The 21,214-nt window shown below is 60.9% G+C and overlaps 3 protein-coding genes across 5 annotated transcripts; 2 read left to right on the top strand and 1 right to left on the bottom strand.

The window, feature by feature from the left end:
• Nucleotides 1–1,748: 1,748 nt before the first annotated feature.
• TSTA3 (tissue specific transplantation antigen P35B) lies at nt 1,749–7,274 on the top strand. 2 transcript variants are annotated; one of them, XM_023200411.3, is made up of 11 exons: nt 1,749–2,438; nt 3,193–3,349; nt 3,691–3,805; nt 4,997–5,125; nt 5,215–5,288; nt 5,460–5,593; nt 5,682–5,746; nt 6,077–6,143; nt 6,291–6,370; nt 6,598–6,788; nt 6,938–7,274. In XM_023200411.3, exons 2-11 carry the CDS (start codon nt 3,204–3,206, stop codon nt 6,966–6,968), a joined length of 1,032 nt encoding a protein of 343 aa, XP_023056179.1. In that variant the 5' UTR covers nt 1,749–2,438; nt 3,193–3,203; the 3' UTR covers nt 6,969–7,274. The 2 variants fall into 2 exon arrangements, with proteins under 2 accessions (XP_023056179.1, XP_023056180.1); XM_023200412.1 differs by having other exon boundaries at nt 6,598–6,697; nt 6,938–7,273.
• Nucleotides 7,275–9,548: 2,274 nt separating this feature from the next.
• On the top strand, nt 9,549–15,098 carry PYCR3 (pyrroline-5-carboxylate reductase 3). Of its 2 annotated transcripts, XM_026449707.1 has the most exons (6): nt 9,549–9,937; nt 11,248–11,312; nt 12,191–12,370; nt 12,596–12,808; nt 13,123–13,215; nt 13,395–15,098. In XM_026449707.1, exons 1-6 carry the CDS (start codon nt 9,847–9,849, stop codon nt 13,575–13,577), a joined length of 825 nt encoding a protein of 274 aa, XP_026305492.1. In that variant the 5' UTR covers nt 9,549–9,846; the 3' UTR covers nt 13,578–15,098. The 2 variants fall into 2 exon arrangements, with proteins under 2 accessions (XP_026305492.1, XP_026305491.1); XM_026449706.1 differs by lacking the exon at nt 11,248–11,312 and having other exon boundaries at nt 9,803–10,565.
• A 3,839-nt stretch (nt 15,099–18,937) lies between these two features.
• On the bottom strand, nt 18,938–21,208 carry TIGD5 (tigger transposable element derived 5). The gene has a single exon (XM_023201395.2). It carries the CDS (start codon nt 21,202–21,204, stop codon nt 19,420–19,422), a length of 1,785 nt encoding a protein of 594 aa, XP_023057163.2. The 5' UTR covers nt 21,205–21,208; the 3' UTR covers nt 18,938–19,419.
• Nucleotides 21,209–21,214: the final 6 nt, after the last annotated feature.

The raw sequence follows: 21,214 nt of genomic DNA, 5'->3' as shown, positions 1-21,214 counted from the left end.
GGCATGCACCTGTAGTCCCAGCTACTTGGGAGGCTGAGGCATGAGAAACATGAAAAAAAAAAAAAAAAAAGGAATTATGGATTTCTTTGATAATTTCAGTTTCTACTGACTCAACAGAAAAGAGTCTCCAGATTGAATCTTTCTTTTTTTTTTTTTTTGAGACAGAGTCTTGCTCTGTCACCCAGGCTGGAATGCAGGGGCAGGATCTCAGCTCACTGCAACCGCCACCTCCAGGGTTCAAGCGATTCTCCTGCCTTAGCCTCCCGAGTAGCTAGGATTACAGGCATGCGCCACCATGTCCAGCTAATTTTGTATTTTTAGTAGAGACATTATTTCTCCATGTTGCTCAGGCTGGTCTTGAACTCCCGACCTCAGGTGATCCGCCCACCTCCATCTTCCAAAGGGCTGGGATTACAGGCGTAAGCTATCACTCCCCGCGGAACCAATTTTTAAAAGAAAAGTACAAGCCGAGTGCAGTGGCTTATGCCTGTAATCTCAGAGCTTTGGGAGGTGAAGGCAGGAGGATTGCTTGAATTCGAGTGATCAGGTCAGGAATTTGAGACCAGCCTGGGCAACACAGCAAGAATGCATCTCCGAAAACAAAAAAGAAGTACAGGCCGGGTGCGGTGGTTCACGCCTGTAATCCCAGCACTTTGGGAGGCCGTGGCGGGCGGATCACGAGGTCAGGAGATCGAGACCATCCTGGCAAACATGGTGAAACCCCGTCTCTTAAAAAATACAAAAAATTAGCCGAGAATGGTGGCAGTACCTGTAGTCCCAGCTACTCTGGAGGCTGAGGCAGGAGAATGGCGTGAACCCAGGAGGTGGAGCTTGCAGTGAGCTGAGATCAGGCCACTGCACTCCAGCCTGGGCAACAGAACAAGACACCCACCAAAAAAAAAAAAAAAAGAAAAGAAAAAGTACAATGACTTAAGAAAGGTTGTGTAATTGGACATTACGGTCAATAGAATACAAATTATGTGACTTTTTAATAACATATTGGTAACTTTGCTGAAATGAAGAAAACAATTTTTATGGAAGAAATATATAATAATTTAGAAATTATGAAGTCTTCACTAAGCAATGCTGCCTGCCCATCACCAGAGCAGGTGAACATGCCCAGCAGCGACTCACTTCAGTCATCTCTAATGTTTTGCTGACTTCCGGTCAGATAAAAGCCATCGCTTTACGGATGTCTTTAAACGTTAGCATCATGAAACGTCCTTTCATAGCAAGATGTTAAGGTGGCAGGACGGACCACCCATTTCCCTGACCCTTGTCAGCCTGAGTGACTGCTTTTATTTGAGATGGAGTTTCGCTCTGTCGCCCAGGCAGGAGTGCGGTGGCGCCATCTCGGCTCACTGCAACCTCCGCCACCCGGATTCAAGCGATTCTCCTGCCTCAGCGTCCCGAGTAGTTGGGATTACAGGCGCGCGCCACTACCCCAGATTAATTTTGTTTTTTTATTAGATACTGGGTTTCACCATGTTGGCCAGGCTGGTCTCGAACTCCTGACTTCAAATGATCCGCCCGCCTCGGCCTCCCAAAGTGCTGGGATTACAGGCCTGAGCCACCGCGCTGGGCCGTGACTGCTTTTAAATGCTTGCACTCCGATGGAAGACGTTGACGGGGGCCTCCCGATGCCAGGGCCGGGCTGCCACCCCCTCCCGCCCCAGACAGCAGGACTGGGCTCTGAGCCGAGGGCAGGAGCAGCTGGCGGCTGGCAGCGCGACCGTGGGACCTACTGTGAGCCGCCACGACGCTCCTTGACTCGCCGTGACCCATCGTGATCCGCTGTGATCCTCCTTAAACCGCCGTGACCCACTGTCACCCATCGTGACCCGCCGTAACTCTGGGGTTGTTTGCTGCTTGCTGCCCGAGCCTGGGCGTCCCCGTGGGGTCGGGTGACAGCGCACGGGTTTGGGACGACAACCCGGGCTCCTCATCGCGGCCGGAATCCAGGCGGCTGCAGAGCGAGGTCTGCGGATTCGGGGGTGGAACCCCGGGAGGGAAGGGGAGCCGAGAGAGACGCCGCAGCGTGAGCCCGCCAGGCCCCAGCGCCCACGAGGCTCCCCCTGACGCCGTGGGCAGCCCGCGCGGCGCTGCCTTCCGGCCCTCATCTCGTGTGCTCCAGCCGCCCCAAGCAGGGCCTGGGCCCAGGGCCCGGCGGGCTAAGGAAGCTGCGGCTCCGCACCTCCCCTGGGGACCCTCCAGCGCTCGGCCGGCGGGAGAGACGGCGCTTCCCAAGCGGCTTTGCGGCCGCGGACTCCAAGTCCCAGCAGCGCCCGGGACGCTGCGCGTCCCCGGGACTCCATTTCCCAGAGTGCCCCGCCCCAGCTCCCCCACCCCGACCCCGCCCCCCACCTGGCGTCGCGCGTACTCGGAGCACACCCAGCCGGAAGCCGCTGTCGGGGAGCCGGCGGTGGGGCTGGACGCAGGTGAGGTGGCACCGGACTGAGCCTCACCCTGGGCCCTGGATGCTCCGTGAGAGTCAGGGAACGCTGTGGGGGTCTGGGATCGAGGGGCGTGGGGGCAGCCTGGGGCCGTGGTAGGGGGTCCGGCTGCGGTGAGGTCTCCTCGCGTGCTTGGGAGCGACGCGATGCCTGCACAGGGCCCCCTCCCATAAGAGCTGGTCCTGGGGCCCTGCCGCAGAGCCCGAGCAGGTTTTCGGCTCCCAGTATAGGATCCTTGGGGGTGGCTGCGCCCCAAGGCCTGTCCTGCCCTGGAGGAATCTGGCTGGCCAGGGCTCTCCAGGACCAGCCAGCCTCAAGTGGGCGTGGGCTGCACACAGGCGCCGCTTCGTGCCTGTCCCTAGCATGCGGGCTTTGGCTGCAAGCCGTGTTAACGACTTGCGCCAGGAGCCCCAGTCCCAAGGTTGTCTGCCTCCCCTCTTATCAGCCAGAGGGGAGAAGAATGTACCTTTTATCGGCCCAGTGGGGGGTCGTGGGTTGGGACCCGCTGCTCTGGGCTGGGTGGTAGCTCAGGACCCCTGAGGACCCCTGAGTAGGCTGAGGGCTCCCTGGGGAACAGGGCTGCGACGAGGGGGTGCCTCTGTCCAGCTGGGTCTTTCTGGTTGCCAGTGGACTATGTCCCCACCCTGAGGGCCTCACTCTGTGCCAGTTGCCACAGAAGAGTGAGGTTCCAAAGGATGGGAGCATAATGGCCTCGGCCTCCCACAATTTGACACTACAGGTGCAACTGACATGGGTGAACCCCAGGGGTCCATGCGGATTCTAGTGACAGGGGGCTCTGGGCTGGTAGGCAAAGCCATCCAGAAGGTGGTAGCAGATGGAGCTGGACTTCCTGGAGAAGACTGGGTGTTTGTCTCCTCCAAAGATGCCGATCTCACGTGAGTGAGCCCATCCCGAGATCAGCCCTCCTCCCCATCCTACCCCTGACCCCAGAACTAAGAGCTCCAGGCTGGGCCTGTTCCTGAGTCTAGCAGTAGCTGTGTGTCTGCGTCCTTCCTGCCAGGTGGCTGGCCTGGCCTGGGTGTGCTTGGCTGTGTTCCTGGACCAACACCCTCCCATCTCTTCCTGGAAGCCTGCACCCTCACACCAGCCAGGCCCTGGGGCCACCCTCCCTTTTGACTGTTCCTCCTGCCATAGTCCCACCCAGTCCCTGCACTCAGCACACAACCCTGGAGTGCTGGTTCCCTCCAGAGCCTCCTGACAGCCTGGCTCCCCACAGGGATGCAGCACAGACCCGCGCCCTGTTTGAGAAGGTCCGACCCACGCATGTCATCCATCTTGCTGCAATGGTGGGGGGCCTGTTCCGGAATATCAAATACAATTTGGACTTCTGGGTAAGTGAGGGTGGCCCCAGCAAGCACTGGAAACCAGGATCCCAGGTTCTGGGAACTTCCTGGCGGCCTTCCCACTCTCACAGGCCCACATTCCCACCCCAGGAAGTCCCTGAGGATCAGGGCTTGGCACAGCCTGGTGGGGGCAGCCCCTGAGGGACCCCTAGTCACTCACACTTGGTACTGTGGACAGAGGGGCAATGCAGGTGGGCCTGGAGGCACTTGGCCCAGAAGGAAAAGCTGTGGGGCTGACCTGCAGCATTGGGAAGCTGAAAGGAGCCAGAGGCCACGTGGGACTAGCAGCTGGTTCCTGCCCCCTAAGTCCCCAGGGCCTCTGGAGCCTCTGGCTCCCAGGACTGTACTGGCCCAGCTCCCCTGAGCTGGGCCCACCGCACACTCCAGGGTGCAGGGGTGTAAACAGAGCTCTGTGCACCTGCTGCCTGTGCCTGGGGGAAGGGGGCGTGGTGTAAGGGCCCTGCCATGGCTAGCTGTGTCCCGGAGGGTTGACCCCACACGTCTCTAGGCAGCAGCCTTGCCTTAGCTGGCTTTGCTAAGTGCAGGAGGCACTAGGGTCAGCAGAGGCTCAGACCAGATTCTGCCCAAGAGCCCTGTCACCCCAGAGCCCTCCTTGTCGGTGTGTCGGCCTTCCCAGCAGGCTGCCTGGCCACCACCTCTCCCTTCTCCCAAGACCAGTCCCAGTGCTCCAGCCATGCCGTGTCTAGTTCATGCACAGGAAGTGGGGCTTGCGGGGGGACCTGGCAAGGGCAGGCTTCATTAATCCTGGGGGGTAGAGCCAGATGGGAGCTCCTCCAGGGTGGTGAAGTAGCCTGCCCCGTTCCCCATGTAGTGGGAGCCCCAGCCCAGCCCAGGGCCAGACTGGACTCCTTCCCAGCCTCCCCTACCTGCCCTGACCTCAGCAGCCTCCTGTGTGGGGTCCATCCCTGAGCTGGGGGTGTGGTTTTCTCCTCACACTGGAAGGCAGAGCCAGCCCCTCCTCCAGCCTTGGTGGGGCTGGAGAGCAGTGGTGTCTGTAAGCCCAGAGGCTTCATCTTGTCCCAAAAGGGTTAGGATGGGCAGGTTTGGGTCCTGCCATGGCTGAAGGGCAGGGTATATCTCCACTTCTGCATCTGGAGGAGCAAGTAAGGGCTAGGATCTGAGCTGGGGAGCCTGATCGGTCCCCACCTCACCCTGCAGAGAAACAATGTGCACATCAACGACAACGTCCTGCACTCGGCCTTCGAGGTGGGCGCCTGCAAGGTGGTGTCCTGCCTGTCCACCTGTATCTTCCCTGACAAGACGACCTACCCGATAGACGAGACCATGGTGAGGGGCGGGGCCTGGCTGTGGGCGGGGCTGGGGAGCCTGTGGGCGGGGCCAGAAAGTAGTGGCCTCTGCCTCTCCCGCCCCCGCAGATCCACAATGGGCCGCCCCACAGCAGCAATTTTGGGTACTCGTATGCCAAGAGGATGATCGACGTGCAGAACAGGTCCTCACACCCGTCCTGCTGAGGCCCAGCCAGGAGTGGGGGAGAGGGCCCCCAGGGGCGGGTGGGGCCGGCCGGGTCGGGTCTTCGTGCCAGCCTCAGTAAGAGGCCAGCAGCAGCCTGGGGTGGGATCGCGGGCCCAGGATGAGGGCAGGAGACACTGTGCCTCCGCAGGGCCTACTTCCAGCAGTACGGCTGCACCTTCACCGCTGTCATCCCCACCAACGTCTTTGGGCCCCATGACAACTTCAACATCGAGGATGGCCATGTGCTGCCTGGCCTCATCCACAAGGTGCACCTGGCCAAGAGTGAGTGCGTCTGCCCGATGGGGCCGGGCTCAGCTCCAGAGGAGGTGACCCAGTGCCTCTGACACCTGCTCCCTCCCCGAATCTGCAGGCAGCGGCTCGGCCCTGACGGTGTGGGGTACCGGGAAGCCGCGGCGGCAGTTCATATACTCACTGGTGCGTCAAGGAAGGCATAGCTCTCCCCAGAGAACTTGCCCCTGCTGGGCTGTCGGGGAGGCGGTGCAGGAGGGAGCCTCGGACCAGGAGAGAGTCTGGGCTGAGCTCCGAGAGGAACCATCTCTGGTTCTCGTGAGGCCCCATAGCCTCCTGCTTCCAGGGGTCACTGGTGTAGCTCTGAGCTCCGCGGGAGAAAGGAGGGACCCCTGGTCCCCAGGCTGAGCCCCCACTGAACAAGGAGAACAGTATGGACTCCCCGGGAGGGGTGTTTGGGAGAGGGGACCTGTGGCTATACCCATGGCCTCTTGACCCTACCTGTCTGACCTGTAGGACCTGGCCCAGCTCTTTATCTGGGTCCTGCGGGAGTACAATGAAGTGGAGCCCATCATACTTTCAGGTGGGCACCTCAGCCCTCAGCGCCCTTCCTCCATGGTGGGACAGGATCCAAGGCTGTCCTGGGAGGCTGGCTGAGGGGTAGGAGCAGGAATATTCATGAGCAGTTGGGGGGCAGCAAGGGGAGGCCTGACCCGGTGGCTCCCCACAGTGGGCGAGGAAGATGAGGTCTCCATCAAAGAGGCAGCCGAGGCGGTGGTGGAGGCCATGGACTTCCATGGGGAGGTCACCGTATCCTCTGGCTCCAGTGCTGGGGGTTGGATGGGGGCCCCTTGGCAGGCTCCATGGCCTCCCGGCACAGGGCCAGCGTGGGTGGGACACTGTGGAGGGAGGATTCCCACCCTGGCAGGCGGAGGAGCTCTGCTGTGGCTCCCTGGGAATGGCAGAGGTTCAAGGGCAAGCTGCGGGGGCTGGGAGTGGAGTTGGTCCTCTCGCTGTGGCCTTGACAAAGCATGCAGTTTGATACAACCAAGTCGGATGGGCAGTTTAAGAAGACAGCCAGTAACAGCAAGCTGAGGACCTACCTGCCCGACTTCCGGTTCACACCTTTCAAGCAGGGTGAGCCCCGACCCCACAGCCCTCCACTTGGTGGCCCGCACACCTGCTGGCCTGCCCCAGCCTCTCCTTCATGCTCCCTACCAGGGCAGAGGTGAGGCGCCCCCCTCAGAGCCTATACTGCCCTGGAGGTGGGACGCCAAAGCTCAGAGGGGTGACTTCTCTGTCCCTGGGACACCCCCCACTTCCTCCCACGTGGCCCTGGCCCTCCCTGCCCATGGCCCTCCCTGCCCACCTCTGCAGCGGTGAAGGAGACCTGTGCTTGGTTCACTGACAACTACGAGCAGGCCCGGAAATGAAGCTGGAAGGCAGGAGCAGGTGCCGGCGGACCATCGGCTGGCAGAGCCACCACCCATCAACCCTGCCAGGAGCTGAGGGCACCACCTGGGCCCACATTCTGTCCGCTCTACAGCCCCAAGCATCTATCCAGTGGGGCCCCCATTCACATCAGTCCTCAGGGAAACCAGGGCCCGGGCAGGCCCGGTGCTTTGCTCCCCACACTGGCCCCCGGCCTTGCGCGTGTCCACTCTGATCCTGTGTCCCACTCCCTGGGAGCCAATAAACTGCTTTTTCACAGGCCTGGGCTTGGCAGCTCTGTGCTGAGCCATGCCCCACACCCAGGTACTGCCCCCGAGCCTGGCCAGCCGTGGTACCCACTGTCCCCCTGGCTTGCTGTTCAGCCCCCCGAGAGCTGGTGACTCCCTGGGGTGGAAAGGCTGCAGAAGCTGGAGATGGGAAGGCACGCATGTGGGCAGGCAGCAGGAAGGCAGCAATGAGACTGGCGTGGACAAGGATGTGCAGAGCAGGGTCAGTCCTAGCCCCTCCACGTGTGGCCACCTGCAGGCCTGAGTAACTTGAGCTCACTAGGGCCTCCCTGCTTCAGCCTGAGAGCTCTGGGGAAACTGGTCTAGTGCACCAGAAACATCTAGTGAGCCAGGCAAGCTGGGCCCACGGGTGGATCTGAGGGCAGGCTGATGATTCAGTGGCTCAGGCTTCCCCTGACCTGGCCCCTCATCTCTGTGGCTCTCAGGCTTGGGTGTGGGTCCCCACCTGGCCTCGTCCCATGGAGAGGGACAGCTGCCTGCTGGACAGGTCAGCTCCAGTCACCAGAGGTGGGGTGTCATTTCTTCCCCCCCTCCATTCTCAGAGCGGAGACAGCAAAGGCCAGAATGGTTCCCGGGACAGTGCCTCACCCAGGCAGGGTGGTACTGGGGTATGGACCAGGAGCACTGGGCTCCAGGCCCCAGCTTGCCTGTCACCCCCTTTCTCAGCACCTTGTACAGAGGGAGCCTCTAGGCTAGAACCCTCTGGTCCCCCACGCCCAGGACCCAGACACCCTCCCTGGCTCCTGGCCCAACCCTGGGCCTGCCTCTTCTCAGGGTCCCTCTCCTGGGTGCCCTGTGCTGTCTTCACGCACAGGATGCCTTCTGGCTGCAGGTAGTGCTTGCTGCTTCACTTCTTCCTTTGTTAATTTGGGCAGCACTGGTGTGTCCTCCCTGTCCCAGCACTGAGTCCAGACCTGTGTCCTGCACCCAGCCAACCACTCACCTTATCTGTCACTGCCCCTTTGTGTCAGGCAAGCCAAGGTGTCTTCTAGGCCTCCCCTGAGACTGGCCTCCTCTTGGGTCAAGGCCTCCCCACCTTTTAGGCCTCAGCTGAGGTGGCCCAGCCTCCAAACACCTTCCCTGACAGCACCATCTCAGCCCCTCTCTGAGCATCCACCCTGCCCTGCTGGGATTGTTTGTCTGCAAACTTCTGAGAGTCCCGCCTCAACCCCCACCCCTCATGCTAACATCCCAGGACCTGGAGCTCCAGGAGGTGGGTTGGCCTCGTTCACAGTGTATCCCCTGGCACCAGCCCTTTGTGGATAAAGGCTCTGCCCATGTGGGGGTTCAGGAAAGGCCTCCTGGAGAGGGTGGTGCCTGTGTGGCCACTTGGATCCGCCAGGTGAGGAACAGTGGGAAGAAGCCCAGCCAAGAGCAGAGGTGCCCTGGACACAAGCCATGGGTGGCTGGGTGTTCAGGTCAGCTGAGGGCTCCCAACGGATGTTCAGAAGCCTGGCCCGGCATGGACGGAGAAGCTGAACAGGACTGGACCCTCTTTTCTCACTGTGGCCCTGGGCACTCAGCCAGCACCCCTCCTTCACCTTGACTCAGTGTACTTGTTTATGATGACTTTTGTCCTTATGTATGACGGCATGGCACTGGATGCCTCCGGCCCCTTTCACCTCCCCATAGCCTGGGTCCCAAGCCATCACTGGCGCAGGGGGCCTGCGAGAAAATCCAGGGAGTCTGTGTGGGAAGGGGCTAGCAGGATCCAAGGTAGCAGGAGAGACAGCTGCTGACACTGTGTGCTGGCGCAAAGTGTCCACCGCCCACATTTCTTGGCCACGGTGGCCGAAGCAGCCTCCTGGTGGCTTTCTGTCGCTCTCTACGTCATTTGCTTCAGAGCCTTGACACTGTGGCCGTCCTTCGTGTGTGCTGACTGTAGTCCGTCTACACAGCCAACAAGCAGGGCTGCAGGGTGGGGTCCAGCCTGTCCCATCTGCTGCTGTGGGGTGGCCTTGCCCAGGCCCAGAGCAGGGCCCAGAGGCTGCAGCTGCACAGTAAATGTTGAATCAATGAGAGGATTTCATTACTGAAGAGCTTAGAAAATGTCAAAGGCTTCAGAAGAAAATGCCATCTGTAACATGCAGCCTTAGATTGGATGATGAAAACAAAATCGCACTCAGATCTTCAAGCCTTATTTTCCTTATGTCATTAAAAATGACGCCCCCCCCTTCCCGACTGTCCCCTCCCCTTCCCGTCGATCTCAGGCCCCTGGACCCGGCCAGCTCTCCGTGACCTGGGCCTCCACCCCTCGTGCTTCCCCGCGGCTCCACCGTCTGTCGTCGGCTGGACCTCAGTGACCGCACGCTCCGGACAAGCCCCGCAACCCGCTTCGCGACCCCTCCCCTCCGGGAAACCGAGAGCCGGTCCTCGCACGCCCGACCGGGACCACTCCGCGCTCCGCCGGCCCCGCCCCCAGTTTCCCTCAGCCAATGGACAGAGAGGCCTAGCCTCTTCGGGCCAATAAGCAGCGAGAGGCGGGGTTCCCGCGCCTTGCGAACCAGTAGAGTGCGGACAAAAAGCCGGCCGGAGCGGGGCGACAAGATGGCGGCTGCGGGGCCGGCTACGCGGCGCGTGGGCTTCGTGGGCGCGGGCCGCATGGCGGGGGCCATCGCGCAGGGCCTCATCAGAGCAGGTGGGGCGGCGCGGGGCTGGGCCTGCGGCCTGGCGTGGGAGTAGCCCCGTGGGAGGTGTCCTGCCGCGAGAGTGGGGCCGGAGGCGCGAGCCCAGCCACTCGGGTCTCAGCTCCGCTGGGTGCAGCCGGAGTCACGCCTGTTTCCTCTTACTTTTTTGACGTGGCTGCGGGAAGATTTGAGTTACACGTGGCTAGGTGCCGTTTCCGTGACCGGCTTCCTGGCCGCGTGGCCTTGGCCAGGCTCACCTCTTCCAGCCTCTGATGTTCTCTTTGCGCGCTAGCCCCTCTCCGAGCAGCAGGGCTTCTCTCCCAGACACCTTAGCTCTAGGGACACCTGGGCCAGACCGTCCATCCTGTGCCAGTAGCACCCCTATGTTGTGACAGCCAAAAAATGCCTCCAGACACTGCCGAATGTCCCCTGGGTGAGGGGAGGAGACAGGTAAAGTCATCCCCTGTTGAGAAACACTGCTTTATAGCCGGGATATTGATGCTGACCATATACTTCTCCAGGCATTTAGAAGCCTCTCTGCAGATTGTGGGTAGGGAGAGCTGGGTGACCCTTGGCTCCCTGCCTTCAGCCATACTTCAGGGTCCAGAAGAATCAAGATCCATCAGGAAATTGCTTACTGTGAGTTTTACCTGTGAAACCCGGCAGTACCACATGCCTCCCAGAGCTGTACTGGTTAAATGAGACAATATGTCTAATGTTGAGCCTAGTACTGGTGTGTATGGCTGGCACTGTCATGATTAGTTGCTGTGGGTTTAGGTTGTAGTGTACACTTCTGTCTTCCTGTTCGACCTTACCAAAATCTAACCCAGTCTCTCCACCCCTGTACCCCACAGAAGCAGATGATTTCTACCAAGTAGGCATTTAGCCTCTTTTTGGACATCCCAGCGCAGACTCTCCCTCCCGAGGAACCTGGGCCGCCATTGGGCCCTCTGTGGCCAATCAGCTGCCTTTGTACCCACCACACTCCCCCAAGGCCTGGTGTTCCTCTTCTGCTCCAGGCAGCCTTCCCTTCCCTGGAGACAGAGGCCCCAGGGATCTGTTTCCTCACCAACGAGGCCAGCTCCTGGCCTCCACACTCAGCAGCAGTCAGGGGCGTTGACTGCCAAGTAGAATCAATGGATATGATTGCCTGGGCCCAGTGAATGGTGCATCCCGCTTTGGGTTCCTGAGGCCAGGAGGGGGCCCATAATGGGCCCGGCGTGGCTGAGCCTGAGAGGCCAGGTGAGCTCCTCCCTCTCTTCTCACTGCCATCCTTATCCCACCCCCTCACCAACCCCTTTTCCTTTTCCTTTCTTTCCAGGAAAAGTGGAGGCTCAGCACATAGTGGCCAGTGCACCAACTGACAGGAACTTATGTCACTTTCAAGTGAGCACAGAGCCCAGGTTCTTCATACCCTCCAGAGCCCAGGATAGCTCTTGACTCCTGTCCCACTAAGACATTTATTAAAGCCAAAGATGGGTGGTTTATTTAGCTGGAGTTTGGAGACTGGCTGGTCTGGGCTGGGGAAAGGGAGATGAGAGGCCAGGAGGAAAGTAAGGTTGTGGAGGGCCAAAGCAAAGTGTTTGTGTGTGTGTGTATGCGTGTGAGTGCATGCATGTGCACGTGTGTATATATGAGTGCATGCTCACGTGCGTTTGCACATGTGTGTGTATGTCACTGCGTGTGTGTACGTGTGTGTGAGTGCATGCTCATGAGTACATGCATGTGCACCTATGTGGTCGTGAGTGTATTCGTGTGCACGTATGTGCTCATGTGTGCACACGCACATGTGTATGAGTGCGTGCGTGTACACGAATGCACGCTCGTGAGTGGGTGTGTGTACACGTGTGTGCTCGTGAGTGTATGCGTGTGTGTGTACGTGTGTGCTCATGAGTGCATGCATGTGCACGTGTGTATGTGTGCTTGTGAGTACATGTGTCTGCACGTGTGTATATGTGAATGCGTGCTCGTGAGTGCATGCATGTGCATGTGTGTGTTTGCATGCTGGGGTGGTGGTCACAGACATTCACTGCGGATGGAGGGCTCAGGGCTTGGGGAGGCTCTGACATCAGGATGGCCTGTGAGAAGCAGGGTTAGTCTGGGTGAGTCTTGGGCATTGGAGAAGTTGGGGTGGTCTAGACACTTGCAATGGGAGAGACCCTGGGACCCATGGGAATGTGTGGCCTCCAGCAGGAAGGGCTGTGGTGGAGAGGGTGTGCTGCTCACACAGCCCCTGAGGCCTGGTCCTGGTGTCCCTGGCACAGGCTCTGGGTTGCCAGACCACCCACTCCAACCAGGAGGTGCTGCAGAGCTGCCTGCTCGTCATCTTTGCCACCAAGCCCCACATCCTGCCAGCTGTCCTGGCAGAGGTGGCTCCTGTGGTCACTGCTGAACACATCTTGGTGTCCGTGGCTGCTGGGGTGTCTCTGAGCACCCTGGAGGAGGTGAGTGTCCCTTGGACTAAGGCCTTGATCCCAGCATAGGCTCTGCTGGCCAGGCTCGGGTGGCAGGTAGCCCCCCAGAGAGCCTGAGGTGGCCGGTGGCCCACCTGGGTCAAGTGTCTGGGCTTAGGGTTCCCTCCTGGTGCTGTACCTGGGAGGCAGATGCTGGAGGCCTCCCAGCAGGGCCCAGTCCTACAGAATCCCTGATTCTGGCCTCTCTCTGGCCAGCTGCTGCCGCCAAACACACGGGTGCTGCGGGTCTTGCCCAACCTGCCCTGTGTGGTCCAGGAAGGGGCCATAGTGATGGCGCGGGGCCGCCACGTGGGGAGCAGCGAGACCAAGCTCCTGCAGCATCTGCTGGAGGCCTGTGGGCGGTGTGAGGAGGTGCCTGAAGCCTACGTTGACATCCACACTGGCCTCAGTGGCAGTGGCGTGGCCTTCGTGAGTATTGCCTCGTCCATCCCCCGCCCCACGCTTGGCAAAGAGGGGCCCACCCTAGTCCCTCTGACAGCCTCTGCCCTCAGAGTCCAACCTTGAGGCCTGCATGGTTGGTCTCCAGGCCCACTGGGAGCTCTGCTTGTCCCTGGGACTTCACTGCCCTGGGGATCTTCAAGGCCAGCCCCTTTGCAGACCCTTGGGCTCAGGCCTTAGTTCTGGCCATCCATGGCTAGTGCTCTGGGCCTTGTTCCTGAAGGTTCTGAGCCCCCAGGCTTTGACACCTATCCCCCCCCCCCCCCACCATGCTGCTGCTACAGGTGTGTGCATTCTCTGAGGCCCTGGCCGAAGGCGCCGTCAAGATGGGCATGCCCAGCAGCCTGGCTCACCGCATCGCTGCCCAGACCCTGCTGGTGAGTGAGGGTGGCCTCTGGGGAACATTGGGAAGGCCCAGGCCTGTACCACTTCCAGTGGGCAGGGAAACAGCAGGCTCTAGAAGCTGGGGCCAAAGTTGGGGGATGCAACAAGGGCAGGCCGCACAGTGGGGACCGGGCTACCTCCCCCGGTCACCAGGCTCTAACACTCTCCTCAGGGGACGGCCAAGATGCTGCTGCACGAGGGCCAACACCCAGCCCAGCTGCGCTCAGATGTGTGCACCCCGGGTGGCACCACCATCTACGGGCTCCATGCCCTGGAGCAGGGCGGGCTTCGAGCAGCCACCATGAGCGCTGTGGAGGCCGCCACCTGCCGGGCCAGGGAGCTCAGCAGAAAGTAGGCTGGGCTCTGGCCATCCTTGCCTGCCTTTGTGCCCTCACCTCTCCCTGTGCCCCTTCCCCAAGGACTGTGGCTCCCTCCCTCCTGCACGAGGGTCTCCTACCACTCCTTCTCCCCCCGCACAGGGAAATGCAGGGGGCAGGACTTGAGAGGTTCCAGCAGGCAGGGGAGCCCTGACTAGTGGGGACACTCCTCTTTCCCTGGTAAGCAGAAGGCACCGTGGTGGTTGCCCCGCCCCTTGCTTCAGTGAGCCCTCATCGCTGCAACATAGGTTCTGAGGGGCCCAAGAGATGGCATCTTGGTCAGTTGCCCACATGGTTGGGCTGTTGGTCGAGGCCATGAACAGAACTTATGGTAACAGGCACGGCTGGCCCAGTGCCTGGTCTGGAACCGGGGCTTGCCTTTGGCTTTCCAGGTGGCTCCATGCAGCTATAGCCAGGCCAGCTGCCTCATCTCAGCTCTAGGGGGCACGAGCCATATGGGGTCTACACAAGAGATCCTCTCCCCTGCAGTAAAGCCAGGGGCCCTGGCCTGCTGTGGGTGGGGCCCCCACAGGGAGCTGGAGCCTGCCCTGCAGCCCAGAGCAGCAGATGCCTGTGGTGGGTGTGCTCGTCCTCTGCTAAAGAGGAGGAACTGCTGGGCCAGGTCTTCAGCAGTGCTGGGGTGGCACCAGGCGGGCAGTGGTAGGTGGGGCGGCTTGAGGTCTGAGAGGGTGGCCCTGGCCAGCCAGGACAAATGCAGACCCCTGGCTTTGGTTGGGATACAGTCTCCCTCTTTTCTCCTGATCCTAAGCTCCTGACAAGTGGCCAGGTGGCTCTGGGCCCTCCTGCCCCTCACCTAGGTCCGGGGTCCTGGAATGCCCCGTGGCTCTGGCACCACTACACTGGCCTCTTGACGGCAGGACTTGTCCCCTCCACATGTCCCTAAAAGACAGCAGGTCAGGAAAGCCAGGACTTAGGGGAGAAGCAAAGCTCCAGGATTGAAGGCTAGGGTTCTAGGGCCTTTGGGTGGGGAGGGCCCAGGCCAGGCAGTCCTAGCTCCATCCCCTGCCCCACAAGATTCACCTGGACCTCCAGTCCCACGCTGGCCCCAACTGCTGCAGCTCAGCTTTCACCCAGCAGCCTCTGGAGGTGAGGTGGGGAGCATGCCCTCAGCGAGGCTGGGCAGCGGCTTCTGCTGTGCCATCTTCCTGTGTGCCTGGGCAGATCAATCCCCCAGTGCAAAACAGGGCTAAGGGCACCTGCAGGACAGCAGCACGCTCCATCCTTCATGCTCAGCTGCCTCTGTGGCGACAGACTTCTGCCCTCCACCTGCTCTCTCTTACTCCCCCGAGCCTAGCCCATCCGTAAGCTCCCTCCCCCGCCTGGTTCCTGGGGCAGGCTGACTCAGTCGACTGCTTGGTCCAAGCCTGGCCCTGGCACTTGTCAGGGTCAGCCTAAGGAGATGGGAATAAAGATGCCGGAGAGCACCAAGTGAGCTCATGTTTCACCAGAGGTGAATAAAACCAAGTTCCGGGCCAGGCCCAGTGGCTCACGTCTGTAATCCTAGCACTTCGGGAGGCCAAGGCGGGCGGATGACGAGGTCGGGAGTTCAAGACCAGCCTGACCAACATGGAGAAACCCCATCTCTACTAAAATACAAAATTAACCGGATATGGTGGCGCGTGCCTGTGATCCCTGCTATTTGGGAGGCTGAGGCAGAATTGCCTGAACCCAGGATGCAGAGGTTGCAGAGAGCCAAGATTGCCCCATTGCACTCCAGCCTGGGTGACAGCAAGACTCTGTCTTAGGAAAAAAAAAAAAGGTCCAATGCCTGCCCCATCTAAGCTGAGGCCCACAACCTTGGTCAAGGACAGGTGTCAGGTAGTGAGGGTGCAGGCACTGTGGACGGCAGAGGTCTCCCCATGCCTGCTGCAGGCCCGTACATCACCTGGGGGCTTTGTTGGGCATGGAATTGTCTCCCCTGCACAGTCACCCCAGGGGACTGTGTGCCAAGCCTGGGCAGGTCTGGAAGCCTGGGGTCTGGCGCAGGTGGCCCCCTAAAGGAACGTGGACAGCCCTTCTGAGGGCCACCTGCGTTCACACTGAGCCCATCTGCAAGGAGAAATCATTGATTTTGAGCCAACACCTGTCTCCCCCGGGACCTCTGACAGCCCTAGGTACTAGGTGAGCTCAGTTCGGGAGGTGGAGAGCCCAATCCAGCCACTCCTGGCCCAGCTGGTGAGGACCTGTAACAAAGACACAGGCTTAGGTTCTCAGGGCATGGCAGGGAACGTCGTGGTCAGCCAGGCCTCCCCGTGCCTCTTACTGCCAGGCAAAAACGGTTCTTTAAGATAGAAAACGATGGATGTGATTGTGGTATGTTTCATCAGTGTTGCACTTTTATGCCCTGTGCCCCGATTAATCTAGGGGGTATTCCTCATCCAAGCACTGGATCAAGAGTTAAAAAATACGACTTCAAAACAGAGATGCTCATAAAGCGGACATGTCCGGCCTTTATTAGATAAAGCCACTGGGCCCATCTGACCAGGCGAGCTCAGCTGTAAACAAGCTCACCAGTTAGAGGAAGGGCCTCAACAGAGCATGACCCTGCAAGCCCAGGGACTCTGACGTGCCACTGGGGTTGCTCCCCATGGGCATCTCAACTAGGTAGGTAAGGGGTTGGGATCCCTGCAGGACCACCCCCTAGTCTGGGGGTGTCCCCCTTCCTTTCCCACCACATTGTGATTCATCCGCAGCTCAGCGGACATCCGGGGGTCCCCCAAGCCTGCAGGTCCCTGGGCCGAGGCAGTGGCCTTATCCCCCTGAAAATGCAGGTCGGGTGGTTTCAACAAAACCTGCGCTCATCTTGCCCTCCTCAGCACCTTCCCTTCTCCAGCCGCGCCAAGCCCAGGAGCTCCGACAATGACGCTGACACAGGGATCACTAGCTGGAAGAGCAGTGAACAGGAGCTGGGGGCTCTTGTGGGCCATCCGAGCTGAGGACAGCTGGCTGCACCTCCGAGGCCACAGGCACCCCTGCCCACCCCTGTGCCTGCAGGGAATGTGCAGAATCTGCCAGTGAGAGGCCAGGCCCCGCAGGCAGCCATGGCTGTTAGAGGAAGTAGATGCAGCCTCACCCCAGCCTGCTGTCTGCCCACAGCCAGGACCCCGCAGGCAGCGGCACCCACGCAGCTTTGGGAAAGAACACTTGGCCTCCCAAAGGCCTCCACCAACCCCGGGGTCTTCCCATCACTTCAGACACTGAGCAGAACCCAGAGAGGGTTAGTGAGCTGCAGGCAGGGCTGGGACAGGGCCCCAGGTTCCAACCCAGGATAGCAGGGATCCATGGCTGGCACTGCCCATGGGACCAGGCGTGGGCAGAGCAGCCTTCTCAGCAGCAGGGCCCAGCAGCTGAGCCTCTGCCGCATAGCACCCTGTGCTAGCACACCCCATGCTAGGGAGATGCTTTTTAAGCCCTGTTTAGGGGGTGTTCCCCTCCTAGTAAATGCCAGCAGCCAGATCCACTCTTGGTAGGCTTCTGGTGTCCCCACCAGCTTGCACCTGCTTTTTTTTTTTTTTTTTTTTGAGACGGAATCTCGCTGTCTCCCAGGCTGGAGTGCAGTGGTGTAATCTCGGCTCACTGCCACCTCTGCCTCCCGGCTTCAAGCATTTCTCCAGCCTCAGCCTCCCGAGTAGCAGGGGTTACAGGCACCTGCAACTATGCCCAGCTAATTTTTGTATTTTCAGCAGAGATGGGGTTTTCACCACGTTGGGCAGGCTAGTCTTGAACTCCCGACCTCAGGGGATCTACCCACCTCAGCCTACCAAAGTGCTGGGATTACAGGCGTGAGCCACCGCGCCCGTGGCCTCTTTTTTCTTATAGCAAAAATTAGTGCTGCCTTATTTATAGAAAGTGACCGTCCAGGTACTGGGGGACAGGCCAGAGCCACCCCGATGAGAGGAGCGGGCCTGCCAGCACCGATGCCAGCGTCCTGGGACCCAGGCTAACAAAAGGGCTGAGATGAGAAGAAAGGTTGGAGATGAAAGCCTCGCCAAAGATGCAGCAGCAATGAGTAGCTGGGCTGAAGGGCAGCACCAGGAGCTGCCCAGGCTGCGGACAAGGCCCAGGTGTGCAGCCCTCACTGGCACCGTGGCCAGTGAAGTCAGCTCCTCCTCAGAGCCTTGGAGGCAGGCCTGGCAGAGCAGAGGTGGTGTCCCAGCCTTGGGTGCCTGGGCCCCTGGAAGGTGCTGGCCCAAATGTCTCAGGCTTTCTGCAGCCCATCCCCAGCAGTTCAGGCCAGAGGCTCTTCCTGTAGGTGGGGCTGGCCTGATGGGCTCAGCAGGCATGCCTGGAGCTGCTGCCCTGAGCTCTGCTCAGGGAGTCTGTTTCTTCTTCCCAAAACTTCCACACCCTCGCTGAGCTCTCAGATTTTGAGATAGAGATACATACATATATATGTAAATATTGCTTGACTTGGGGACAGTTCCAAGGAACTGCTTGTTCTTGGACCTGTATAGAAGTCACTTTTGGGGGACATTCCCTGCAGTTGCCCCACTGCCAAGCTGGTGCACAGCCCTTCCCTTCCCTGTGCAAGCCTCCAGGCTGCCCTGTACTCCACAACTCCGGGTTTTCAAGGTTCCCACTGCTAGGACACTGGAGGCAGGTGGGGATGAGGGGCCAACACCTGGAGGCAAGCAGGCCAGCTCCCTGCCCCTCACACCAGCTCAGGCAGCATCTCTGCAAAGGCATTTCCCACCCTACCTGGGGAGGCATGGGCATCCCCGGCCCCAGTCCAACCAGGACTCTAGGTCTAGATCTGGCTGGAGCAGAACAGAACCAGGGTTGGACAGGCCCTGGGACCCTTTACTCCTTTCCAACTAGGCCTCCCAGGAGCAGCTTGTCAGCCACATCCTTGGCAGTCCGGGGAGAGGCAGAAGAGTCTGAGGGTGGGGAGAAGAGCCCACAGACGGTGGCACTGCGTATTGACTGGGGGCTGTCAGTGCCAGGGCCTGCTTCCAGGTATGCAAGTGGCTCCGGGCCCTGGGACTGGAAAAAATGGTCTGTGGCTAATGAGGAAGCGGGGGAAACCCTCCTGCCGTTGGACAAGTCACCAGGGCGCAGATCCAGGCAGCTGCCAATCCCATGGAGTAAGAGATCTGTTCAGACCAGAGTTTTCTTAGGGAAAACTAAAAATCCAAGGAAACCGAACTCTACATCTCCCTGTTGCACCCGGAACCTACAGAAACCCCGAATACGGGGCTCTATCCCTCCCCACTCCACAGTGATGCTCCAGTACTTTGGGCCTCTGACCTCCATAGCAACCGCAGGGCGGCCTGAGACCAGCCCACCTGGCCCCCTTTCTCACGGCCCCTCTGAAGAGTATCTTTAAAAACAGATTTAATGTGTTTAAAAAAAAATAGAACCAAGTGGTGTGCTTTGCCACTGAGATGATTGCGCTGTGGCTCTGGGGCCACGTAGCACCAGGGCTCGACAGCAGACAGGGGTGTCAGCCCTCATCCAGTGCATTCGACTGGTGCAGGGGTGGAGGCCCAGCCCCACGGGGGCCAGAGCGGGAACACAGTCACCTGTTCCGACAGGTGCTGTGCCTTGTATGCCCCGCATATGTGCCTGCCCTGAGAGGAGAATGGGCCGGGCCTCTTCCAGCTGGGCCCCCAGGAGACTGGGGTGCCAGTGAGGCAGGGCAACCTCTCACCAACAGAGCTCCTCCAAGCCAGGCTGGACTTGGATTCCTGGAACCCCCTGTACCCATGGGGTGGGCCACCCCGGGGGAGGGGAGATGGGAGACTGTGTGTGTCCCCTCCCTCCAAATGCAGCAGGAGAAAGGTCACCGGGCTGGCCTGGTCACACACCGTCATAAGGGCCTGCTGGGGTATGCCCGATGCCCCCCAGCCTCCGGGCCATGCTGATGAGTGAGCGCAGCTGCACCAGCCTCAGTGGCCCCACCTCTCTGGGGTCCTGGCTCTCCAGCCACCGCAGAGCTGTCTCTAGCCCGCGCACGGCCTCCCCGGCAGTGGGCACTGAGGCCCCTCCATACTCTGTGGCCTCCTCCTCCTCCTCTCCTCCCCCAATGGCAGAAGGCAGGCTGGCTGGGGCCGGAGGGGCTGCAGGGGGCAGGGCTGGGCCCACCTCCTCCCGGCAGCCCTCGGGCGGACCCCCATCATCGTCCAGATGCAGCCACTCTGCAACCTCCTCGGGAGCCAGGCACTTGTAGGCCAGAGCTGCCAGGTGAGTGAGGTCACTGAGCACTCTGCTGTGCTCGGCAGCTTCCTCGGCCTGGGCCGGCTGCCCAGCACTGTCCTGGCCCGGCCGGGGCTCGAAGGCGGCCCTCAGGCCCAGCAGCCAGCAGCGCTCAATGCTGCCCGCCTGCACCAGGTCCCAGGAGAGGCCGGCCAGGTAGAGCATGTCCTTGAGCATGAAGCTGCGCATGAAGTCCAGCGGGGAGCCGCTGGCGCAGGACACAGCCAACCGTAGCAGCTCGCGCTTGTACAGCTGCTTGAAGGCGGCCACCACGCCCTGCTCCAGCGGTGCGGGAATGTGTGCCCGGCTGCTGCCTTTGGAAAGGAACAGCACCCGCACAGCGCCATCCGGTGTCTGCAGCTCCTCCGGGGAGCCGAGGGGCTCCGGCCTGCACCGCACGGGGGCATCCTCGCTGTCCTCCAGGGCGGGCATACTGGCAGCTGGGCTTGGGCAGGGTGGGTGGGCCACTAGCAGCACGGCCTTCTGCTGCAGGCAGCTTCGGCGCAGGTAGCGTTTGACGCCCGGGACAAATTCCTCAAAGAACCAGCCCCGCAGCAGCGGACGGCTGAGCCAGGCGTCGGGGCTGTAGCGGTAGGAGGCCGGGAACTTGTCCTGGTTGTGGTGGCGCAGGCTGGGCGGGTCCGGCAGCCGCCCGATGACCAGCGGCTTCAGCTTGTGGCTGCCGGTCAGGTTGGCGGCCAGCAGCACCGTTACGCGGTCGCCCCGCCATCGCCGGCCGCAGCCCCCTGCTCCAGGGTCCCCTGCGCCCGGGGGCGCAGCCTGCTCCGGAAGCAGCTTCCAGTAGAGGCCTGTGACGTTGGCGTTGTAGATCTGCTCGTCGCCGTAGCCGCCCTCGGCGGGGGGCGGCGGGGCCGGGGCGCGGTCGGGCAGGGGGCCGGCGCCAGAGGGCAGCGCGGGCTCCTCCTTGACTGGCGGGCCGGGCGCGGGGCCCGGGGCGAGGGGCCCGGCCTCGCCGTAGAAGCGCTGGCTGGAGATGCCGTGGCGCTTCTGCCAGCGCCAGAACCAGCCGTGGCTGGCCTTGAAGGTGCACTCGGGCCCGTAGATTTGGCGCGCGAAGGCCTCGGCCTGCGCCTGGATGAGCGGCCCAGACAGCGGCACCCCGTGCTGGCGCAGTGCCAGGAACCAGGCGTACACGGAGCGGTCGATCTCCTCCTCGTTGGCCAGCCGCATCTTCTTGCGCTGAGTGCCCACCTCGCCGCCCAGCTGCTCCAGGAACCAGCGCAGCTTGGGCTCGTCCTTGAGCCAGCCGCGCAGCGTCCCACCGGGCACGCCGAAGTCGCGGCACACACTGGCCTGCCGCTCGCCGCCCTTGACGCGCTCGATGGCCTGCAGCTTGTCCTTGATGGAGTAGGCCTTGCGGAAGGCCATCTTCACGGCC

This window comes from Piliocolobus tephrosceles, chromosome 7 (assembly GCF_002776525.5).
Source record: "Piliocolobus tephrosceles isolate RC106 chromosome 7, ASM277652v3, whole genome shotgun sequence".
Lineage (NCBI taxonomy): Eukaryota > Metazoa > Chordata > Mammalia > Primates > Cercopithecidae > Piliocolobus > Piliocolobus tephrosceles.
Note: the sequence above shows the minus strand (reverse complement) of the source record. Positions and strands in the feature narration are given on the sequence as shown.